Raw genomic sequence first — 21,611 nt, 5'->3', positions numbered from 1 at the left:
ACCGTCTAAATCTTAAATAAAGTGATGGGCAACATTTATATAATAGTGGTCAACTTATTCAAAGTTCACGATCCACACAGATCAACGTATTATTGCAATGTTTATTTTACAACCTTTTAATTGCGGAGTAGCCTTAAATTTCGAGTTATCAAGCTTTTTTTACAGTTCTGAATGTCAAGAAGCGATTTATTGAGACTTTAAATTTGAGTGCTTTTTCACTCTCTAATGTTGATATCTCTTTTAATTTAGCATTAAGTAGTACTTAATTGAGCAAAATTTCACATAACCCTGAACATTAAGAAGCCAGATATGGCGACTGAAAATCTGGGAGTCATATGAGATCTGTAGATTTCAACACTATATATTACATCCCTAAAATCGATCGATATTTTTTTCAATTGTAGAATCAGAAATAATCTTTGGTTAGACGTAATTTCTTGGAGTTATGTACATAACGAAAATAAATTTTGCGACTAAAAAATGAGTGTGAGGTGAAAGAATTATAAATTGAAGCAGTTGGATTAGCTTAGGATTTCTAGGAATAATAAAAAAAAATAATAATAACAAAAGGAACATATACTTGTTTTTATATTTAAAAAAAAAATTCGTTACAATTCTTTTTTAAAAAGAAATAATGATTATAATACACGAAAAAGTAAGCTCTCGAACGATTTTGCTATGTTTACTCGCGTTTGTAAGTGCTGCAAGCACAAAGAAGACAGCAAGCAATCTAACTTTTACTTTCTCGTACTAAGTAGGAAAGAGAAAGTATTGCGATCGTGTCAGATTTTTGATTTTCCGCAGATCGGAAATATCCGTTATGAACTTCGACTTCAAAACGATTTAGAAATATACGAAATTTAGATCTACACCCTTTGGAACTAATGATTCCTGAATCAATGATTTCTTTGTAAATAAAAAAAAGATAAATCCATGCTAGTTTTATAATCAGCCCTTCAAAGAAGGAATAGCCAAAACAGTTTGGACTCCAGGGCCGCGTGAGTTAGCTTTGCTGGCCGCGGATAGCCGTCCCCTTTTTAGATCAACACCCATAAAATCGTAAATGTGGATTAATAAAAACATTTTTAAAATAAAAAAGTAATATTCATTAATTATGCTTCTAAATTTTCCATAGTCTCATTTTTTTTTTTGCCTCTAAAATGTTTTGAGACAATTAAAACCCGTTGTCTATCACAAACATACATGCAGGCACCACAGCACTTATAAACGTAAGTTTGTAAGTTATTTGGCGACCTTAAAGAGCATTTGATCTCTATTGGTGATTTTTATACGAAACGCTTTAAATAGACTTGAAGACATCAAATTTTAATAATCGGAAAGTGGTGATGTGCCGTAAAGTCAAAATCTGGCGGCGTGGTTGAATTCAATTTATGTCCCGTGGCCAGCAGCTTCAGCACCACAAAGTTGGTTTTGGTCACTCGCAACAGTTCTGTTACCTGTGAACAGGAACAATAACTTAGGATTATACATAGTGGCACTGATGACGTCGACCATTAAATCAACATAATCCGCAATATGGCACGATACTTTTGCTGAAGTGCATGTCATTTCGACTATTTCTGAGAAGGTGGCAAGTATGCATTGCGGTGGCATGGCATGTTGGTGTTCAACTTTGATAAGACCTTTCCCTTTGCCACAGTGTGTACACAACGGGAACATATTTGGCAAATCGATAACTTATTGGATATGTACCGCTCCTAGTTGGCTCAATGCTGAAGAGAGTCCCCTCATTACACAATTTGAGAGTATGCATTGCATATTTCGGCGCCATATCCCATCATATTACTCTTATATTAATGAGTAGTACGTCCACGAACTAAGGAAGAATGCCAACAACGTTAATTTGCAAGTTTACAGATATCGCAAAAAATTAATATTTATCATAATACAATTTAAGGTAAATTTTGTTCACGCAACATATAACTATCTTGCCTATATTATTTTGAAAAAATTTTACAAAAGGACCAAAAAAACTTTATGCTTTTTAGAAGTGCCTGTGCCATAAACGTAAGAAATGAAAGTTCTTAGGAGTTACAGTAATTTTATTTCAATATACTTCCACTGTAATATCTCCGATTAATTGCTTATTGCGTAAGAATTTATTATTTTTATTGGTCAGACAGCTGCAGAAAAGTAATTAAAATGCAGTTGCTAGCGAACAGAAACTTAGTACTACTTTCTCCTAACTGCCCATTTACAGACGCTAGCCTGCCTCCAGGGTTCAATTTTGCACATAATTAATGAGGACCTTAAACTTATGGCAATTTATTTCAAGAAACATAGACATGTAGTGATAAACTACAATAATCTTCACAAGAAAGCAACTTCAATTTCTTGGGCAGCAAAAAATATAAGTATGGCACAAACTTTACATAGATATCAGACAATAAACTTCCAGAAGCAATATTCAATCGAAATAAAAATTTACCTTCCATTAATGTTCGACGACTTACTTGCTACGCACTATTTTTAAGCCAATTTAAGAATAAAATACAAAATCTCGCTGATAAACTGATCAGTACGTCGAAATTTTCGAGAGCCCCCACATTTATCGAGTAATGCATTTCTTTTTTAAATTATTAGTGATATATTAAATAAAGAAATGCTTTTGTTTGTTATGAATGTTTTGAATAAAATAGACTTCGTTCGTTTATTTATTCTGTTCCTACAAATCTTATTAATACAACTAATTAGTTGTTTATTATGAAAATCTTTCCCTTCCCACACCTTATTTCAGAACGTTTGAATCTCTCTGAAAAAGTGGGCTTTACATTACTTACTGATTGGGTTACCTAAAAAATAAACAACAGACCTGGACTCCTATCAGAATGTTAATAAACTTTACCTCGTAAATGCAGCAAGTTAGCTCCGTCTCGTTCATACCTGGTAAAGCTTATACAAGAACAACCAGAGCAAGTAGCATTGAACTTCTTTCAAGATGTTCAATGTAAGGCAGCACGTCACGTCAAATATATTCTTTTATGAAAATGGGTTGACTGGAGTGTTTTTCCCGCGAAGTTAGGCGGTAGTAGTGTAGAAAGAGTCACGAATCGGTAGCTTACGGATGAAATTAAGTTAAGAACACTCCCTCAACTTAAGTCAATTTGATGGAACCAACTACCCCTACCTCCTGATCCGGATTGTGTACGGATTCCAGCAAGGTCCTGGCCTGATGGAAATGCTTACATCCCGCCAAATACAAAGACTGACTATCGGATTCCTCCAGACCTGACGTCATTTCTTTGAACTCAGAATACTGTACTGGAGGTGGTGTCAACAGTACATTGATGAACGGCGAAAACCTGTGTTCATATCTAACACGTTCACAGTCGAATTCGGCGTGTGGTAATGGAATTTTCCCATCCTTTCTGAATCCAACCATTGCCTGCAAACATATTTTCCACAGATAAATTTCTAAAGTCAGGAAATACCATCTTATAAATAACCACTTTACTACCTTGTAATAACCTCCACACATGTTCTGCAATGCTTGATAGAGGGTAATTTCACGGGCATAGGGTCGCAACTTTCTTTTAGTTTTGGACTTATTTCGACGTTTAGTTTTAGAAACTTCTATCAGATTTTCTTGTTCAGTTAGAAAGGTGTCCGCTCGTGATAGAGAAGATACCAACCATCCATAAAGAAATTCATAGAGGTACCTGCGAACCCAAATATACTTCTTAAAGGGATATTGTTGTGCAACCTGAGATGGTCAGTAAAACTGCCCTACTTTTGCTTACATCTTGGTTGCATTAACTCTAAAGCAAAACTGTATAGAAAAAAAAAAAAAGAAAAAGAAAAAAAAAGGAAAACAGCTAAACCGAATACAATATTTAAGTACGATATATTTCAAAATAGGGCTACGATGGAGGAATATTTACCAGAAGATATAGTAATACTCATGAGTGCTGTACAGTTCGAGCTCGAAGCCGGACAACAGAAACATGATCATGACTCGAAGCGTATGGTAGAGAATCCAGGTGCCGAAGCAAGCTAAATGTGGTCGACCGTTGTCACATTTTATGGATAAATTGTGAAGAAATGCATCAACTCGTTCTGCCTGAAACAAATGAAGTAGTGTAACTCTGTAGTGATGACTATTACTCTACAGTTGGAACTTTGATACACGCGCCACATTATTTACATTACTGCAACCGTATATCGAATAATGCCTATTCTTGTGATTGAAGACCAAACTTTCACCTCAGTCCAAGAAAAAAAAGAAGAAAAAAACGAAACACGACCATAGTCATTTAAAAACCTTAATCAAGATGTTCTCTCACCCCGTTACCCTTGATACAGGGGATTGCAAACAAGCTTCTATCTAAAGAGCCTCTATCTACTGTGTGCAAACCCACCAACTGTTTTAAGGAGAACCTGCGAGTAAGAACCTACTTTTCTTTGTGATTTTTACACTTTACAATTGTTTTGGTGAGTAAAATACTCGTAGATTTCAGATATTAGTGTGAATTGTTTTTTTTTGGCTCATGGACTTTTTTTCTAAGTAAAGACGTACAACACCTATGTTTCTAGGATTCAACTCGGCAGTTTTAGTAGAGATTGAAATACAAACTTTTGTTACCCTAGAAACATACCTCGTCCTGTAAATTTGCAAAATCCTCCAGCAGATGTGCCAGTTTGTCTCTTTGACGGGCACGATTATGACCGCACAGCTGAATCAAACTACTGAACGGGCGAACACAATGTCCAAGAAAGCATTCCAAGTAGTCTTTAGCCTAAGAAAACAAATATAGCATTCATGTTTACAAAGAAACTAGAAATAAGGTTATTACGCCTTTAAATTGTAGGTTATCAATAATTACTTGATGATTGTTCAGTAACTGAGATCTCGGCAGCAGAACTGGTGGACTGATAAATGATCTTGCCGCATCACGGATTGCATCAAGACAATTGATAGTGTCGCCCGCACGACTGCAATGCGGCAGGTACAACAGTTGCATAACACTTCTAGAAACTATACAAGGCTTCGTGCAGCTTACCTCTAACATTAATTCCTGCAAATTTGTAGGCAACTTTACTTTTTATGTACATTACGCTATAGCCCTAAGGCTCTAGACCAGGTTAGTGCAATCTGAGCCCTCCTTACATTTTTGGGAGGCCTGTGGTATAATGGAATTACAAAACTATCAACTACTAAAAAAATATTTAAATAATTTACTAAAATTAATTAATTTTTTTTAATAAAATAATTTCTTTATTAATAAAAATAAATGTTAATCCATCTTTAACTTAAAACATTTTCTTGTGCCTTTTCATTAATTTAGAATAGTATTAAAAAAAAAAAAATCCTATCCATGTTATATACTCAATAAAATTTGGTTTAATTCTTCCATATAATAAACTGAAGTTTGTCTCCGCTTGAACGAACGAAAATGCAATTTACTTCAAGCTTTTAAATTTTCAGTGAAGTCTCCTCGCAGGATAGTAATATCGGTACATAGGGATTGTATAACGAACTAAATATATAATACCATTATCTGATGGCGTGTCAATATCATACTCGTTATGGCTAGTCCAAAGACACACTAATTTTTTTTTTATAGTACATTGCCCATCCCCTGGCAGTGAACTCGTTCAACATATAACATTTGTCTGTATTGATAATTAAAGGCACATTAAAAGAAACAAATCCTTAAGATGCTTAAAGCAACTTAAAACTTGCCTTAAGGCTATTATGGCCTTTGCCGTTGATGCGCCCGAAAAAAAAATTCAGTTCAGAAGGAAGTAAAAATAAATCTGTTTTCTAAATTTAAGTAATTATTAAACAAAAGTAAAATCCAGGTTACTTAGCTTACAACCTTTATTTGATATAAAACTCAACAAAACAAAAGCTAAAATCAGAATATGTTCACCACAACATTAGGTTAAAATATAGAGAAATTTTGAATTAAAAACTACTTACGAACACTGGACATTAAAAAACACATATTTTATAATAATGGAAGAAAATCCGAAACCAGTCAGAAATAGAAATAACATGCGTGCTACGAGGATAAAATCAGCACTATTACTTTTATATGAAACATTTTTCAAGAAAAAATGGAAGGCGTGGTAGGTTGACAGTAACTACAAAGTCCATTAAAATTCTAAAACCTTCAGTACTTCCTCAAGAAGAACCAAATGAAGTGCCCCTCCACCGTAGTCTAAATATATACTTACTAAAGCTGCATGAAACGATGTATAAGAAGACACTTTTGCCACTTGTCTTAAACGGCAGAATAACTCGTCCAATCTTTTATAGGCTTCGGTAGGAGATTTGATCTGTGTGTACCTTGGAAATGTGGGTGGTAAAAGACGTTGATTTATCAGCGGGTCGAATCCGACCATGACTGCACCATGTACTTCTGCTGTAAAATATAAAAACATAAAAATTTAAAAAAAATAAATAAATAAATACTGTCAATTAGCAAAGAGAAGATTTTTCTTGTAGCAAGAATCCTGAGGGAGGTTTGCAAAACTCATTAGCAAATGTTGAAGTAGGAAATTCGAGCTACTTAGCGTCACTACTTGAAAAAAAATCTATAAACTGTAAAAATCTATAAAATTTATAGAAACTCAAGCGACTTTCTATAACTCCATTATTAAAATTGTAAATGACAATTTTTCTTCAAAAAATACAGATGAGGTGGGAATTCAAGTATTTCTTGCCAGAAATAAGTAAAAGATCAATGTTTTTGCACTCTGCCAATCAGTCAAAACCAATATTCTGCTAGTAAGGCCTGCCGTGCTCTCATGATGTGTAGAAATATAATAGAAATAGAAATAGAAAAGAAATTTATTATTCTGGGACAATTGTCCCCTAAGAATAAATACAGGAACAAATAGAGGCCTTAACAGTTTGGCCTGTATTTATAATGGGAAGTTTAGGGACAGTTCCATAAGTACTCTGAAATAAATATACATACACTATGATAGTGCGACCTTTGATCACCTATGGAGTTGTCTTGGGTAAGTAGGGTAAGGCTGGCCTCAACCACAAAAATTCTAAAAAAATCCAACGTCTACCTTACTTATGTATTTTTTTCCCACGGCCGGGTGAAGGTAATCCTCGATCTTACAAAGGGAGGGCAAAGGAATCCATCCTCTAGAGAAGGCGCTGGAGAGCGTGGGTCATTAGCACCAAAGAGTGGCTCTGACTGCCTCCTCTCCAATCCGAAACTTTCCTAGAGGCAGATTAACAAGAATTACAGCTTTTCCTCGAGGTATAGTATCAGTATGGTGTGGAGTAGTGAATTCCCCCTAACACAACCTTCCGTAGAACGAAATTGTTCTAGTAGATTTTACTCCTAAACTAAATTTTGTTTCTTGCAGAGACGTACGATGATTCGCAAAAAAAAAGACAAAACGCAGCGAGTGAGATGTCACTACGTTTAAATATTCCGACCTAAAAAAATTAATGTCTAAGCCGTACGTACAAATTTAAAAAGTGAAATCCTACATAGCTTTACATGCTGTAAAGAACGTGCATTGTCCGGTAGCACCAAAACAGTATTATTTTTCGGTTTTTGTTTATTTTTTGTTTATAGGAACTAAACAACTCACTGAATGTTAAAAGGGCAATCGTTAATAGACGTTTTAAAGTTTTCTTGTTCTGACCATAATCTTAAGACTTTTTAAACTCGTGTGCATATTAAAAAAATTGTTCCGCAATATATATTTGTTTCGATTTATTATTTTTTACTTTTTTCCAATCATACTCTTTTAAAAAAATGAAAGTACTATGTCACAGCGTGTTAAAGGGTAGTTGAGCCCACTGTAATTTTGGTTGTAGTATATTTTAAACAATTGGGAAATTCACCAAGGCAAAAATGAAGTTCACTAGAATATGTAAAACAGGAACAAAGTTGTCGATGCGCATTAAAAAAAAATTAATAAATTAACATAAAAACAAGTTTGTTGGCATGAGAATTTTAAAAATTTTAAATTATTTTGAGAGGAAGCAAGGAAATTATTTCCTTCCTCAAAACATGAGGTTCAGGGATTACTTTCTTAACAACATTCAACGGTTAAAATAAATTGAAGTTATCAGCTAAATGAAATTAAACTAAGATTTTTGAATTTTTTATTTGCCATTAAAATAAATTAAGATTAACCTTAACTTAAAATAAATAATAGTTTTTTGTTTTTTTTTTAAAAAAAAAGCGCTATTGGCTTCAAAATATATTAATACCCTCCAAATAAATGTGGATCTTCCTACGAGCTTTGAACATTTGATCTTGGGCAATAAGAATTACAATTTGTGTCTTTCTTCAAATAAAGCACTGTCTCATGGCATTCGTTGAGTTTCCTGCGTTGCGAGATACATATAACAAAATTCGTAGCCTATTTTTTTTTTTTTTTTTGAACTGTCAAAATTAATTAAAATTTGCCTGATTATAGTTTAATTTTAAATTATCATTCCTTATGTAATGTAGTGAATTATATGTATTACAAAACATTATAAATCAGTACGTATGCACATGTGTACTTAATACAAGTTTCTATATATTCAAAAATAATCTCGTTTTTTTTTCTAACGATAATTCGTATTTAACCTTCAGATCCTAGACAGTACTGTCAAATCGGGAATCCTTGCGAAAAAAATTATTCGCAACCTAGCTATAGATCTCACAGTTTGTTTAGCCCACCTTTTTCCAAGTATAAAATGGCAAAAATCTTCAAAAACAGAATTCTAATTTTTTTAATCCCTTGAATAATTAATTTTTATAAACTATCTACACAGAGATTACATTCAAAATTTACCTTCTTTTCTCTCTACATAGTAAGTGCAGTCAGATTTAATCATGAACCAGTTGTTTAAATGTTGCAATTACAAACTTCATGCATCTTGATAGCAAGCGTCCTGGAATATAATGCAAGCAAGGATTCATGCACAAATTATTTGCCTAACAAACCACAGATTCATGCCTAGTTTAAAATAGTGTGATTAGAAGCCAAGAATAAATGAATCATTGTAATTAACCATTGTTCTTGTTAACGTAAGAGCTATTTTAATATATTTTATATTCTTTACCTATATATAGATAAAATAAGTTTACTTAATCAAAAACAATTTACTATAAACATGTTTATAATGTTTCAGCTTCTCCTCAAGATCTGTAAAATATAATTACTGCTCGGACCCCCACGCTGGGTGCCCAATATGACCCAAAATTTTATTTAATACTTTATACCGTATGAAGTTAAATGGGCGCCAGGCTAGCCCCCTAGCTAGTCTGCCCCACACTTTAACACTTAGTAACTGTTAGAAGAGAAAGTCAGAACATACCCCGAGAAGGGCTACCGGTATGTACTCAGATAAGTTACAGCCAACCAATATTAAAGCCCAGTGTCTATTTACAGTAATGGTATATAAATATTTACAATAATATATACACAAAAATATAAGCAAAAAGAGAAATACAGGACAGATACAGTGAAACTACAAAAAAAAAACCAGAAACCATCCACGGCAAACCAAAGATAAACTAATAATAAAAGAACAAAAAAAAAGGCGTTTAAGCTAAGAAAACAGGAATCACAAAAAAAAAAAAAAAATGAAAATTTAAAGCACTTGCTACAAAGAAGAGAGAGAAAGTAACTTTAGTTAGTAAACCCATTACTTACATTCATAGGCTGGAGCACATCCACGGCTTATTGTGTTCACCAAAAATGGAATCAAATCCGAACATGTGGACAACAGTTTAGTGGATTCCGCCACACCGCTAGGCGTGATATCTTTTTTATTCAATCCGATCAGTGCTTGGATTAGAATTCTTACGAAGCGAATACGCAAGAGCAACGCAGAAACATCTTGATCTGGCAAAACGTTGTTGCACTGTAAAAATGAAAAACAGGTTTAGACTAGTTCAAATAAACTGTGCGATATCTGACTAAATTATGGCAGGCATCTAGGCAATTAAAAGTACTCCTTAGCTAAGGGATTATATGAGGATTTATCAGCGATTTAATGGTAACATAATTCATAAAAACTGAACACTATTTATTAATAGCTACAATAATAATCTAAAAATGAGTTTATAGGTGGAATTTATATTAAGTGTTATACAGTCTATCCTCCTCCATCCAAAACATCTAAGTAAAAACCGCTTGAAAAAAAAATAAAATAGAAATTACTTTTTTAACTGATTTAATCCGAGGCTAATGCCAAATTGTGTTTTGAATAATGAAATTGTAATGTATTTTAATTCTTTGCACTAATATTGACCCGTCCACGACACCTAATTGGTAGTTGGACGTTAAGCCCCGCCTGATAAACTAGGCGGTTAAAGTAAGTAAGTAAAGAAATCGCCTATTTTTTCAGGCAGGGCTTAACGTCCAACTATTAATTAGCTGTCGTGGACGGGGGGGGGGGCGGAAGCTCATACTTTACTATAAACAATTTTTTCTAACAAATAAAAAGCGGGATACGAACTATGGCTCTCTCACTTACAAAGACATGCTCTTCCACTACACCAACACCCGCCCCAAAATAGGCGATTTCTTTACTTTACATTTTACTTTACTAATATTGACTAAAGCCAAGTTAGGTTATTTAATAGTTACAGCCTAAGTCTAGCATTAAGTTGAGTTTAAAAGTCAAATATGGATTCCTTAACAGCTTAAAATGTTTTGCCAAGGATGCGTTCTATTAGGCCAAAGCATTCAATCACACAAGCACTTACCATTGTGGTTTCTTGTGAGGTAGTCTTCCGTTTTCTATTTAGTTCATCTTCCACTTCTTTCAACATGCCGACTGTGCGAATTTCCGAAACATCTGGATTTAGCCTATAGCCATAGACCATCGGCTGGAAATCTTCCTCTTCGAAGACTAGTCCTCTGTAATACAAAATTAAAAAATACTACTAAGACGACTAGTTTTTTGTCTTTCTTGAAGATGCAGTCTAAACCTGAAAAACATGCTTCGAGCTTCCTCTAACGCAAATACACAGATAAAACAAGAAAACTTTTAGCGCATCGAATGAAGATATTCATGTTTGTATGGACAATATTCTTACATATGTATAACGAAGTCACAGATAACATAAGCTTGGTTTTCTATGTTGGTGCCGTTGTCGCTTCATATGAAAATGGTTTTGGCCGGAATCCGTTAAGACTCGAACATTTTGAAGAAAATCCGTTAACCGGTAGGGCGAATTTAAAGAACATATTTCTCGAGTTTTTTCACATTCTGAAAATGCCTTTACCGATAAATTAAATTTCAAATTATGTAATAAACAATCTATTTTATTTGTTCCAAACAATTTGCCGGAATAACTTTAAAACATAATTCCAGACGCGGGCACAGTAAACAATTGGATCGGAAGATATAGAATTGTTACAATTGGAGGAAGAAGAAGTTGTGTAAGATTTTTTTAATTTTTTTTTCTGTTCTACCACAACCGAGAATGAAAGTAAATATAAAGAAAAGCTTCTACATACCTGCTTACGAATTCTTTGATGATATCAATCAACTTGTAGATAGCAATACAGAACGATTTCAACGGTCTATCGACGATTACATGTGGATTGTGTATGTACAGATTTGTGAAGACAGTTTGCGCTAAAGAATGCCCGTCTAGCCATGCTACAAAGCAAGCCCATGTGGTGTCTATAATACCTATTTGTTCTGGAAGCGGGATATCCTCATGCCGTAAATGTTTTCCCTGTATAACAATATTATTGAATATATTGATAATATTCTTTTTTATTTTATCTAGTTACATTAAAATAATAAAAGTAAGAAATTTATATGTCCAAAAAGCAAAAGACATAAAAATAATAACTTTTTTTTTGTATTTGTTTTTAAGGCGCGTCAACCTCTGAGGTTATTGGCGCCCGGAGCTTCTTTCAGTGCACTACCGCCCTCCGGACAGTGTTCTCTAGATACAGACAACACTGTTCATCACCGGTCAGTGAGCTGTAAGAAGCTCCTAGGAAGATAAAATCTAAGGGCCAGCAGCTGGATTCGAACCCGTGATATTCGCTTTGGAATCCAGTATTCGCTCACCACTCAGCTACCCCCTTCCCTAAAAATAATTACTAATACTTAAAATGTTATAGTACAAGGAAAACAGGATAGAGAGAAAAAAAAATGTATAAAGAAACAACTGAAGAATCTAAATTAAGACAAGCAGTTTTCCGCAAATAATCATCATCAAGGAGTACATAAATTTCCTTATGGCACTAAAGCACCAGTATTAGTTACTGAATCTAAAGTTAATCATGCCATCTATATCCCGAGATATCAAGTGATAACGAAAAGCTCTGGTCACTTCAGTTTATGAGGATTTTATTACCGAAGGAACGGGCTGACGAATCAATTTTTGTAAATGAAAAATTGTATAGGTTTTGTGTGAAAAAATTCAAACTAATTCTGCTACACCTCTTAGAAGAGGATTCAATGAGCAACTTTCAAGCTCTACAAATGGTTTGAGTTTAGTACTTAGAGAAGAATAAGTTAATGAGCACACACTGCCTACTTCCAGTCAACACCCATGTCATTGTTTGTGAAATAATTGAGACCACATTCATAGTTTATGGCAGCCGTTAATGGAACGCTTAAACCGGGTCCAGCAGTGTTTCTCAAACAAACTGAGTTTATTAGTTAGTGGAAATTTAATTTGTAATCTCACGTTGCTCTAGATACCCAGAAAGGCAATGGAGGAAAATGTGTAGCGCACACGAAGTGTTGGACGCCCTAGGTAACGATAGGTTGATGATGGTGCAAGAACATGATGAACACACGCAATTGGAAAGCTGCCGCATTAAATAGAGAGGACTGGCGGAAGCGGATCGTGGAGGCCAAGGCCCATTGATGGGCAATGGAGCCAAGCAAGAAGAAGAAAAAAAAGAATCTCACATTGCTCTGGGCTACAATATAATCTAAGTAATTTACCTCTAAGGAAAAGTTAAACTTTATAGGCGATCTATAGACACGATTGCAGAACATCCCAGCATCCATTTTTGGATCCATCATTTCAATTGCAGACATCGCCTCGAACAGTCCAAAGAGATCATCGTGAAAAAGTTCTCCAAGTTTTAGATCTAAAAAATAAGTAATCTATTTTAGCTTTCATCATAACGTTTATAAATAGAAACTGTACAAAATAAATTTACTACAATTTATTTTTTGCTGTATTTCAAGACAGAAGCAGGTATTGGTTGCTCTAAAGTACCTTTGGTGGCCGAGAAGAAGTCATTCGTGATTTCAATCCAATTAAAAGACACTCCAGGCACGAGTACATTATTTAAGTTGTTATTTGTAGACAGTGAGTAACGTTCTCTGCAATTGAATAAATATATAAATAAAACATTTATTAGTTGGATTTTCATTAAACTTGATAGTTTCAATTTAATGGGGCGTTATATATATATATATATGCTGTGACTCCACACAAATATCTTCGGTGCCATTTTCTCAGCTGTTCTGTCCTTTAAATTCTTTCCTAGAGTGACACCTTTGTTCTTTATTTGGGACAACTGAAATAATAAGTGGAATATTTAGTAAAAAAGAAGTAAAATTGAGAAGGAATTTTGTATCGTAATGATGCAATCTCTCACAGGTGAACAGTACATATGTATCCATATGACAACAATTATAACTTTCATTGTAACCTACAGTTCTGCTTTTTATTGAAAGAAATGTGAAAAGCCTTTTGTTCATTTCTAATCGGTGTAATTCAAACATAAATTACGATGAGCAATTTGATGAAGTTTAATGATTTAAAGCAGCGGTTCCCAATCTTTTTTCATTAGTGTACCCCTTTACCTGATTGTTTCCTTAGTGTGTACCCCTAACATATATATACGTATATATATATATATATATATATATAAAATAAATAATCGTATTCTTGATTTTACGTATTGTAACTTTAAATTAACAGCAAAACAATCTGAATATAATGTGTCTTGTAAAGAACATATACATATGATATATTCCTATTAAAAAAATCATTTATGAATAGGTAAACATTTCAAACCAATAACTATTGCAGGGGTCGTAAAATGAAAGAGCAAAGCGTTTATAAAAAAGAAGTAAATTATATGCGGGCCATGTGTAATATTAGTCAAAACTAAAGCAACATTTTTTCGAATCTTTACATTTTCAAGAAACCATTTAATAGTTATTGATATACAAATTTATTTACTTTTTTAAAAAAATACTGCAGTATCGAATGAGTACTTAATTCTCATTCAGTCCCTAGGGGTACGCGTACCCCAGGTGGGAACCGCTGATTTAAAGGATTAAAGATATGTTAATTGATGTCTCCCTCAATCTAGTGCCCCTTAATCCTTAACCTTTTAGGATAATTTCTTAGATAAGTAATTCGTGGACTTCTAAAAGTACCAAATTAAATAAAGAAACATTAAAAACCTGCATTTACACCATATGTAATTTCAAATTATTTGTACCATTTTAAGAATATTAAAAAAACAAACGTTAAAGATGAAATTAAGCTCACCTCAAAATTGCAGTAACAACTATATAATATTTATGAGTGTCAAATTTTAATTTAATGGAAGGTGTGTAATTGTCAGTTTGTTTTTTCGAGTGTTCTGTTAACTACACTATACAGTTTGCCTAAGGGGTTTTCATTAGATACTTTATGCCGACACCATAATACACACTAGCCACCTTCACTTGAACAATCCAAAAATATAAGTACTGGTATACTTAGAACAGAGCTAGCAGTTCTAAATATACAGGTTTGTTAGCTGGCATCTCTAAACTATAGGAAAGGTTAATAGAAGATTTAGGGTAGTAGCGCAAAAATTTACATTTCAACAGGCCGCCACCTCAACGCATAGTAGCCACCTTCTCTTTAAAAATACAAGTGCCCTTGGTGCAGAAGTGACGGTGTGTAAAAATACGGCTAGCGGGAATCTCTAACCCTTGGGAATAGTAAAAAAAGTGATGTAGGGCAGAAGGTGACCTTTGAAGGAATTCAAAGGCGGACTCACTCTGCCTATCACAACATGATTGTTAAAGCTAATACTAATCTAGTATTTGCCTATTCATAATTAATAGTACCCACATGGATTAAAACTGTTTATCAATGAAGTACAAAGCAATGTTTTGGAAGCACGCCCAAAGGCAACCACCTATGGTCCTGAACACCCATTAAAGGTATCTTCTTAAATTACAATGCTCAGCAGATAATAGAACCAGTTGTCGGGGAGATCAATAAATATCTCAAGATTAACAACAATCCGCCGAGTTCATTCATGATAGATGCTGATAAGCTATCCATTCTTGGAAGCTAAACAGACATGTGTCAAGTATCCAGCCAACTATCAGGTTTCAGGACCAATATAGTGGAGAAATGTACCTCTTTATTTCCCGAAATCGCCCCAGAAAACAATTTTGTGTGGAAGATACTTCGATTCCAAGAATATTTCAGCAACAACTTCGATACGTGGGAAAAGATTTTAGTGCCTTCAAAGCAGCATGACTATCTGAGCAGATACAAACCCCTTTTGTAGATGAGTATCGTACCCGCCCATTCGAAATGTTAGGTTGTTGGTTTTGGTCTTACCTGTTACATAGCTCCAACCTTTTTTTGGATTAATAAAGCTTCGATCAGTATTCTCCAATTTTCGAAATTGTCTTTTGTTAGATGATCTATTTTTGCTGAGGAATTCATGTTCACATACAAAAATGAAAATTATTTACATAAAACAATACTTGAAAAAAAAAAAATGTCCAAAATTATTTACACTAAAAAACATAACATAGCAAAGGCATTAAAAATAGGGTTCAAATCAAAGGACGAAATAAAAAGAAAAAAAGGAGATAACTGGTCACAAGGATATTTTTAAAACCAAATCGTAAAGGCAACACAAAAGACCACATATACAAAGTGACGAAGCATATAAAATATACATATATGAGTAATATGATATAATAATTATGAAATAATGAGTTTGAGCATGTACAAAGCTTACTTTTATTGCTGTCTACAACTGCCTCTTTATTCCAACCCAACACAAAATACAACAAAGAATAGCATAAATATTAGTCAAGAAGAGTTGCCCATTCTCCAAAAATGTACTGCCAGTAAGTAACATAAAGATAAGAGTAAGAATAAAATCAATATAAGAATAGAGAAATGACCAAGTGTTAGCATTCCCCCGTTATTCACGAGCAAGTTTTAGAAAGAAGAGCTCAAGACAATGATGATGCTAGAGGATGCCTTTGAATTTATCTAAAGAGTTATAAGGAGATGGATTTTTAGAGTTAAAAGATAGTGTTAAAAATAAAGAAGGTTATAAATGGGGTTGACTACGAGAGATAGTAAGGATAAGACTGTACTTTGCTGAGAGTTCGTTCACTTTATCGAGATCCAAGCTCAGAAATAATTAAGCAACAACTTTTACTACCATGAAAAACTTGAAACTGTACAATTGATACTTTTGATAAAAGAATTATATATTTTTATACTGATGGGTCAAATAAGTGAACGTTAAAAAATAGAATTATCAACAAAAACAAAGTAAGAAGCATCAACAATGATAGTAAGTTTTCCTTTTTGGACTGGAGGGCCTCAGATTCATTGGGGGATTGAAACGCTTAACTGATCCCAGAACTTTGATTCCGTAGACAAATTAAAAGTAATTAATCGTTTGTTTAGAAATGCCAGTTTAGATCAGTTATCAAAGTAGTGTCTTTTAAGAAAAGTTTTACAGATTTTTTTTTTTTTCATTAAAAAGTTATTTGTTTTACCTTCGAATACCCTTAATTCTATTCTTTTTACAGAAACTTCTTCCACTCTTCTTCACGTGATAATTGTGGATTTGAATTTCAGGCATTTTCTTAGGCATCAAAACTTTTCTTCTCGTATTTCAGCACTGGAAATTGTAAAAAAAAAAAATATCTGGTTCAAGTACTAGATTTTTTCGGCAAATGAAGTTTTTTTTCGATTCGAGCCTCCACATACATATACATATAAAAGTTTTAAAAGTAACTATTTACTGACTAAATAGCCCCTTTTATAAAATGCAAACGCGAGATAATTTTCTAATTTTCATTCAGTACATTCATTCAGTATTTAAAGAAAACAACTGCGCTAATAATATTACATAATGAGAAATATTAATTAGATACGAGGGAAGGGATTAGCTGTGCGTTTAGCGTATTGGATTCCCATTGCGGTGGTCCCGGGTTCGAATCCAGCTGTTGACCCTTAGATTTTTCTCTTCCTAGGAGCTTCTTACAGCTCACTGTCCGGTGATGGACAGTGTTGTCTGTAACAAGAGAACACTGTCCGGAGGCCTGCAGTGTACTGGAAAAAGCTCCGGGCGCCAATAACCTAAGATGTTGATGCGCCTTAAATCATTAAAAAAAAAAAAAAATTAGATACGATCTAGCTAATTCAATACAGGCAGTACAGAGTCTGAACCAATTAAACAACTCCGGTTCCAATCCCAACATTTTCATTGGTCAAAACTCCTGGAATCGTACCAATACGGGACGATTTAAATCCTTCTCGAGTTCGTACTTGGTCCTATATTCCGTTTACCGGTCCAGTTTTTAAGGTTTAGTATTTTTTTTAGAGGAATAATGTTCCCTATCAACTCCTTTTTCCTAACATCTTTCGTTTTATCTATCTTGAATCTTCTCCTCCATGAATTGAAGATAACTTTAATTTCCCAATGGTCTGGCAGGATGATGACAAAACTTTGCTAAAGCATTGTTTTAAATCATACATTTGAGTGTAGCCTATTTTAGATTTTTGTGGCAATATGAGACTAGATTGTTAATTTTATATTTATTAGAGTAACTGCAAATTAGGAATTTTTTAGTTTCTGGGAGTTAAAGAAATATAGTTTTGTTTTAAAGTGGGAAAGCTAAGTTTAAATGATATATTTTAATAAAGTGCATGGCATTTGTGAGAATGTATGTGGTAAGTAAAGAAACTGGAAACAGTGAACGAATTGGTGGAATCGATTCCAACTCTGGAATTGACTCAAATCCAACGAATCCAAAGGCGAATTCACTCTGCCCATCACCAGTAAGCAACATGATTGTTAAAGCTAATACTAATCTAGTATTTGTCTATTCATAATTAATCGTACCCACATGGATAAAAATTGTATATCAATGAAGTATAAAGTAAAGAATTAAATAATGTTTTGGAAGCACGCACAAGCAGTAAATATTATCGTCATCTCTAGAAAGTAACAAACGTATTATTAAAGGCAATACATTTTGGTGGATTCATCATTGCCTACAAGTAAATACTAGGCGTACTACTAAAAATTTTAATAAAGAAATAATTAGGAAAAAAAATAAAATGGCGGGCTTAACAGCTGCAATGAATTAGCGCTTTAAGATTTGAGTTTACTCCGATCAATGTTGATTTTTGTTGGACTTGAAATCTATTTGTACAAGTTGAATGATTGCGCAATCGTTTTCTGATTTTTTTTATTTATTTAATGTACGAGCTGGCTGTTACTATCTTTCAAATTAAACCTAACCATTTGTCAAGTCATAAAGATTCAGAAGATATAGAAAAAATACATCTGAACATAAAGGCATTAAATAAAAAAAAGCAGAACATTGGACTGATATTCATTTCAACCAGCACAATCACTTGAAGTAATACAAATGGAAGGTGCGATAATGAGAATATTTACTGTATGAGAACATTAAAATTATATGAATGAAATGTGTAATTTAAAAAATCTTAAAGACTTGTTGGGATTGCTTGTAGCTAGAACAGGAAAGCTCTAAGGATAATATTGGTAGAGAAATTGCACATTTTGAGGGCCGACCACACTAGGCTAAGAAGGAAATACTTAAGTGTATCCAAAACATCATAAGGAGATTCTAAAGTTAATTCTACGATATTGCCAACAAGAGATTTAAGATGCCAAATTTACAGTTTAACATGATACGAGACCTCGTAACTATAGGAAAAAAAAAATCTAGTTAGTTACTTCACTACACACAGTTTTTTAACTCCTCAACTCGAGCAAATATTTGGGTAACTTACCTGTTTGCCATTCGATTTTTAATCACATAAGTAATAGTTCTAACTTTATGACACAACACTAAATAACTTAACTTTTCTCAATCTAATAGATGCAAATTAGTAAAATCTCTAACCGTTCACGAGTAACGCAACCCTAAAGACCGTGCTATAGACGACTACGTTTTTAAAGGAGGAAGGTTAGAGGTTATACAAGTTAGATTTAAAAAAATCCCTTACTTCAAAATAAAATATATATGTGCAGGAAACAAAATCCAGAGAAAAAAACATAAAACTGTGATACTTTGTCAGTGAATTTAAATTTCTACAAATGTGGGGGATTTCTAAATAAGCAATGTTTTAATATGCCTCGTTGTAATATTCTGGGAATTATATTTAGCGGGGCAGGGCCTCCGTTTGAGATAAGCTACTTGTTGCCTGCACAAAGGCTCTTTGATTGAAGGGCCCTATTTCAATTATATACATTCACTCGCAAAACTATAAATAATAATGATAAATTTAATATTTCTTTTATCATGTGTTACATCTTATTAGGTTAGCAAGAAAGAGGGGCATTCTTGTTCCCCAAGCGCTGCAACTGAAAGAGCCTTGTTTTCCGATCCCTTGTAGTTCTGTCAGAAAAACCCTCTTCCCTCACAAACTCTTTGGTCCTCCTCTTGTCTACAATTACCAAAGGTCTTAATAATAAAGCTAGCGATTGCTAGGCAAACTGGCAGTTTCATCTTTTTGGGCTACAGCTGCACAGCGATGCACTGTGGAACATTCATTGCAGATATTTACTGAGTCTATTGTGCTTCGTGAGGTGCTCCGTCTGGTCCAAACAAGATGCGAGATCTGATGCCAGAAGATGTGGCTGGATTAATAGAGGTTAGGAGGGATAAATGTGTATGAAGCATGCTGTCCATACGTAACTAACTCTTCACTCAAGCTCTAAGGGCTGTTGATGGAGGAGGGTCCCACAGAACAGCTGCAAGGACTTTGATTTTGAGTTCGAATATACGCAGGTTCAATAATAATTGAAATTAATCATGTTAGCTTATTAAAAATACTCTGAGGCAGTGAGAAACGCACTGAATTGGATTAATTTCTTGTGTAAGGGTAAAATCGGTACGTCTTTGCTTATCCATAATTCAACTAAGCTGCAAAGGATGCAAACCAAAAATATAGTGAAAATAGCCTTTAATCTCCTAGGGCACGGGTCATTGTGTACAGACATTTTAGAGATTTTTCATCGAGAATTAAAAAGAATTTGTCTATAGAAACTCTAAATTTAAAAAAAGGAAGTTTTTTATTGGTTTTTGAAAACCAAAATATGTTAAATTATATTATGCCTTTTCGATATTAAGTTTTCTATTTTAATAGGAAATTGCATTTTTAAATATACTTTTCATATTTAGTAAATTACATTCATGCAATTTTATTCTTGTTGAAAAATGCCTTTATACACATAAGGTTTTTTTTACAAGAAAAGAAAGAAAATATCCTACAAAAACAAGAAGTCTAGTGAAGGTTTTCTAATTGCTGCCCAATCCAATAATTAGTCCTATCAAGTCAACATCTCGTAACACGGCATTGAACACGTTTTTGTTTCTTTATGTCATGGATGAAGCAAATCTTTAAAAGGTGTTATTTACATCCAACCAAACTCCTCTTTCGATAAATAAATTCTAAGTAGTACTTGCTCGAAGAAGTTCTTCACTGAGTAACTACTTATAGTAATGGCGCTAGAGCAATGCCAAATTGATGGCCAACATTACTCACCGCAAGTTCAGCATATTCTTTTACTTCTTGAACTCTATTAGATCAGTGTTATACCACACTCTGATGGTAGACTCTTGATGTAGTATAATAGTTCTTATCTGGTTGAATGAAATTGCTCTACCATTTGAAGATATTTATCCTCCTCTTGGATTAAAGCACGAAGTGTTGTGTGAGTTTTTGTTAGATTTTTTTAATAAATTACTTGAAGTTCCTAATTATAGATTAGTGATATGCTTAATGATCAAAATGATATTCAAAGTATTATAACAATTTAGATATTGGTTTTCGTGAATTCATTGATAAAATGCAACCCATTGTACTACTGTCAATGCACAAAATAAATGTGAATTACCATTGATCCTTCGCACAGTTGTCAATTCTTCCTTCTATGAATTCAAACAAACTATTCATAATGACCTCAGTATTCCTATCCTAACCGACATAACCTCAATCCGCTATAAACAAAATTCCACAACACCTTACCTGCACATTCAAATTCAACTCAATCCTAAGCTTGCCTCTAAAGTGACCCTTCTGAACCAATATGCATCCTGGAAAAGGGCTAAAACAAGCTTTTATCTAAATTTTATAATAAACTGTTGTGACAGAAACTTATATTTTTTATTTCAAACAAGAGATGATTTTGGGAGAGTTTAGAAGTCGGGTTTGATGAGGGAGGAGGCTTTTAAAAACAAAACATTTCGAATGTTACATGCTAGCTAAATGATAGTTTCGATACTTTCAAGAATCTTGAAAACTTTTGAATGCAATCTTCACCAAATAGTTTAAAGCTATAAACACTTTTAGTAAAAGAAAAAAATTATTTGGAAA

At 33.6% G+C, this 21,611-nt stretch overlaps 1 protein-coding gene across 3 annotated transcripts; it reads right to left on the bottom strand.

Annotated features, from left to right (window-relative positions):
- Positions 1–570: 570 nt before the first annotated feature.
- Naa35 (N-alpha-acetyltransferase 35) lies at positions 571–19,178 on the bottom strand. 3 transcript variants are annotated; one of them, XM_074143614.1, is made up of 14 exons: positions 19,023–19,172; positions 16,751–16,875; positions 13,200–13,306; positions 12,920–13,068; positions 11,464–11,687; positions 10,707–10,860; positions 9,649–9,859; positions 6,202–6,389; positions 4,845–5,036; positions 4,617–4,757; positions 3,903–4,081; positions 3,479–3,680; positions 3,149–3,406; positions 571–1,457 (listed from the first exon to the last, which is right to left on the bottom strand). In XM_074143614.1, the coding sequence occupies exons 2-14, from the start codon at positions 16,846–16,848 to the stop codon at positions 1,320–1,322; spliced, it is 2,241 nt and encodes a 746-aa protein (XP_073999715.1). In that variant the 5' UTR covers positions 16,849–16,875; positions 19,023–19,172; the 3' UTR covers positions 571–1,319. The 3 variants fall into 3 exon arrangements, with proteins under 3 accessions (XP_073999715.1, XP_073999717.1, XP_073999716.1); XM_074143616.1 differs by lacking the exon at positions 16,751–16,875 and adding an exon at positions 15,564–15,658 and having other exon boundaries at positions 19,023–19,169; XM_074143615.1 differs by lacking the exon at positions 16,751–16,875 and having other exon boundaries at positions 19,023–19,178.
- Between the last annotated feature and the right edge of the window lie 2,433 nt (positions 19,179–21,611).

The sequence above is a fragment of the Rhodnius prolixus genome, unplaced genomic scaffold (assembly GCF_049639745.1).
Source record: "Rhodnius prolixus isolate KJV_2025 unplaced genomic scaffold, Rpr scaffold_12, whole genome shotgun sequence".
Classification (NCBI taxonomy): Eukaryota; Metazoa; Arthropoda; class Insecta; order Hemiptera; family Reduviidae; genus Rhodnius; species Rhodnius prolixus.
This window is presented reverse-complemented; position numbering and strand designations above follow the sequence as displayed.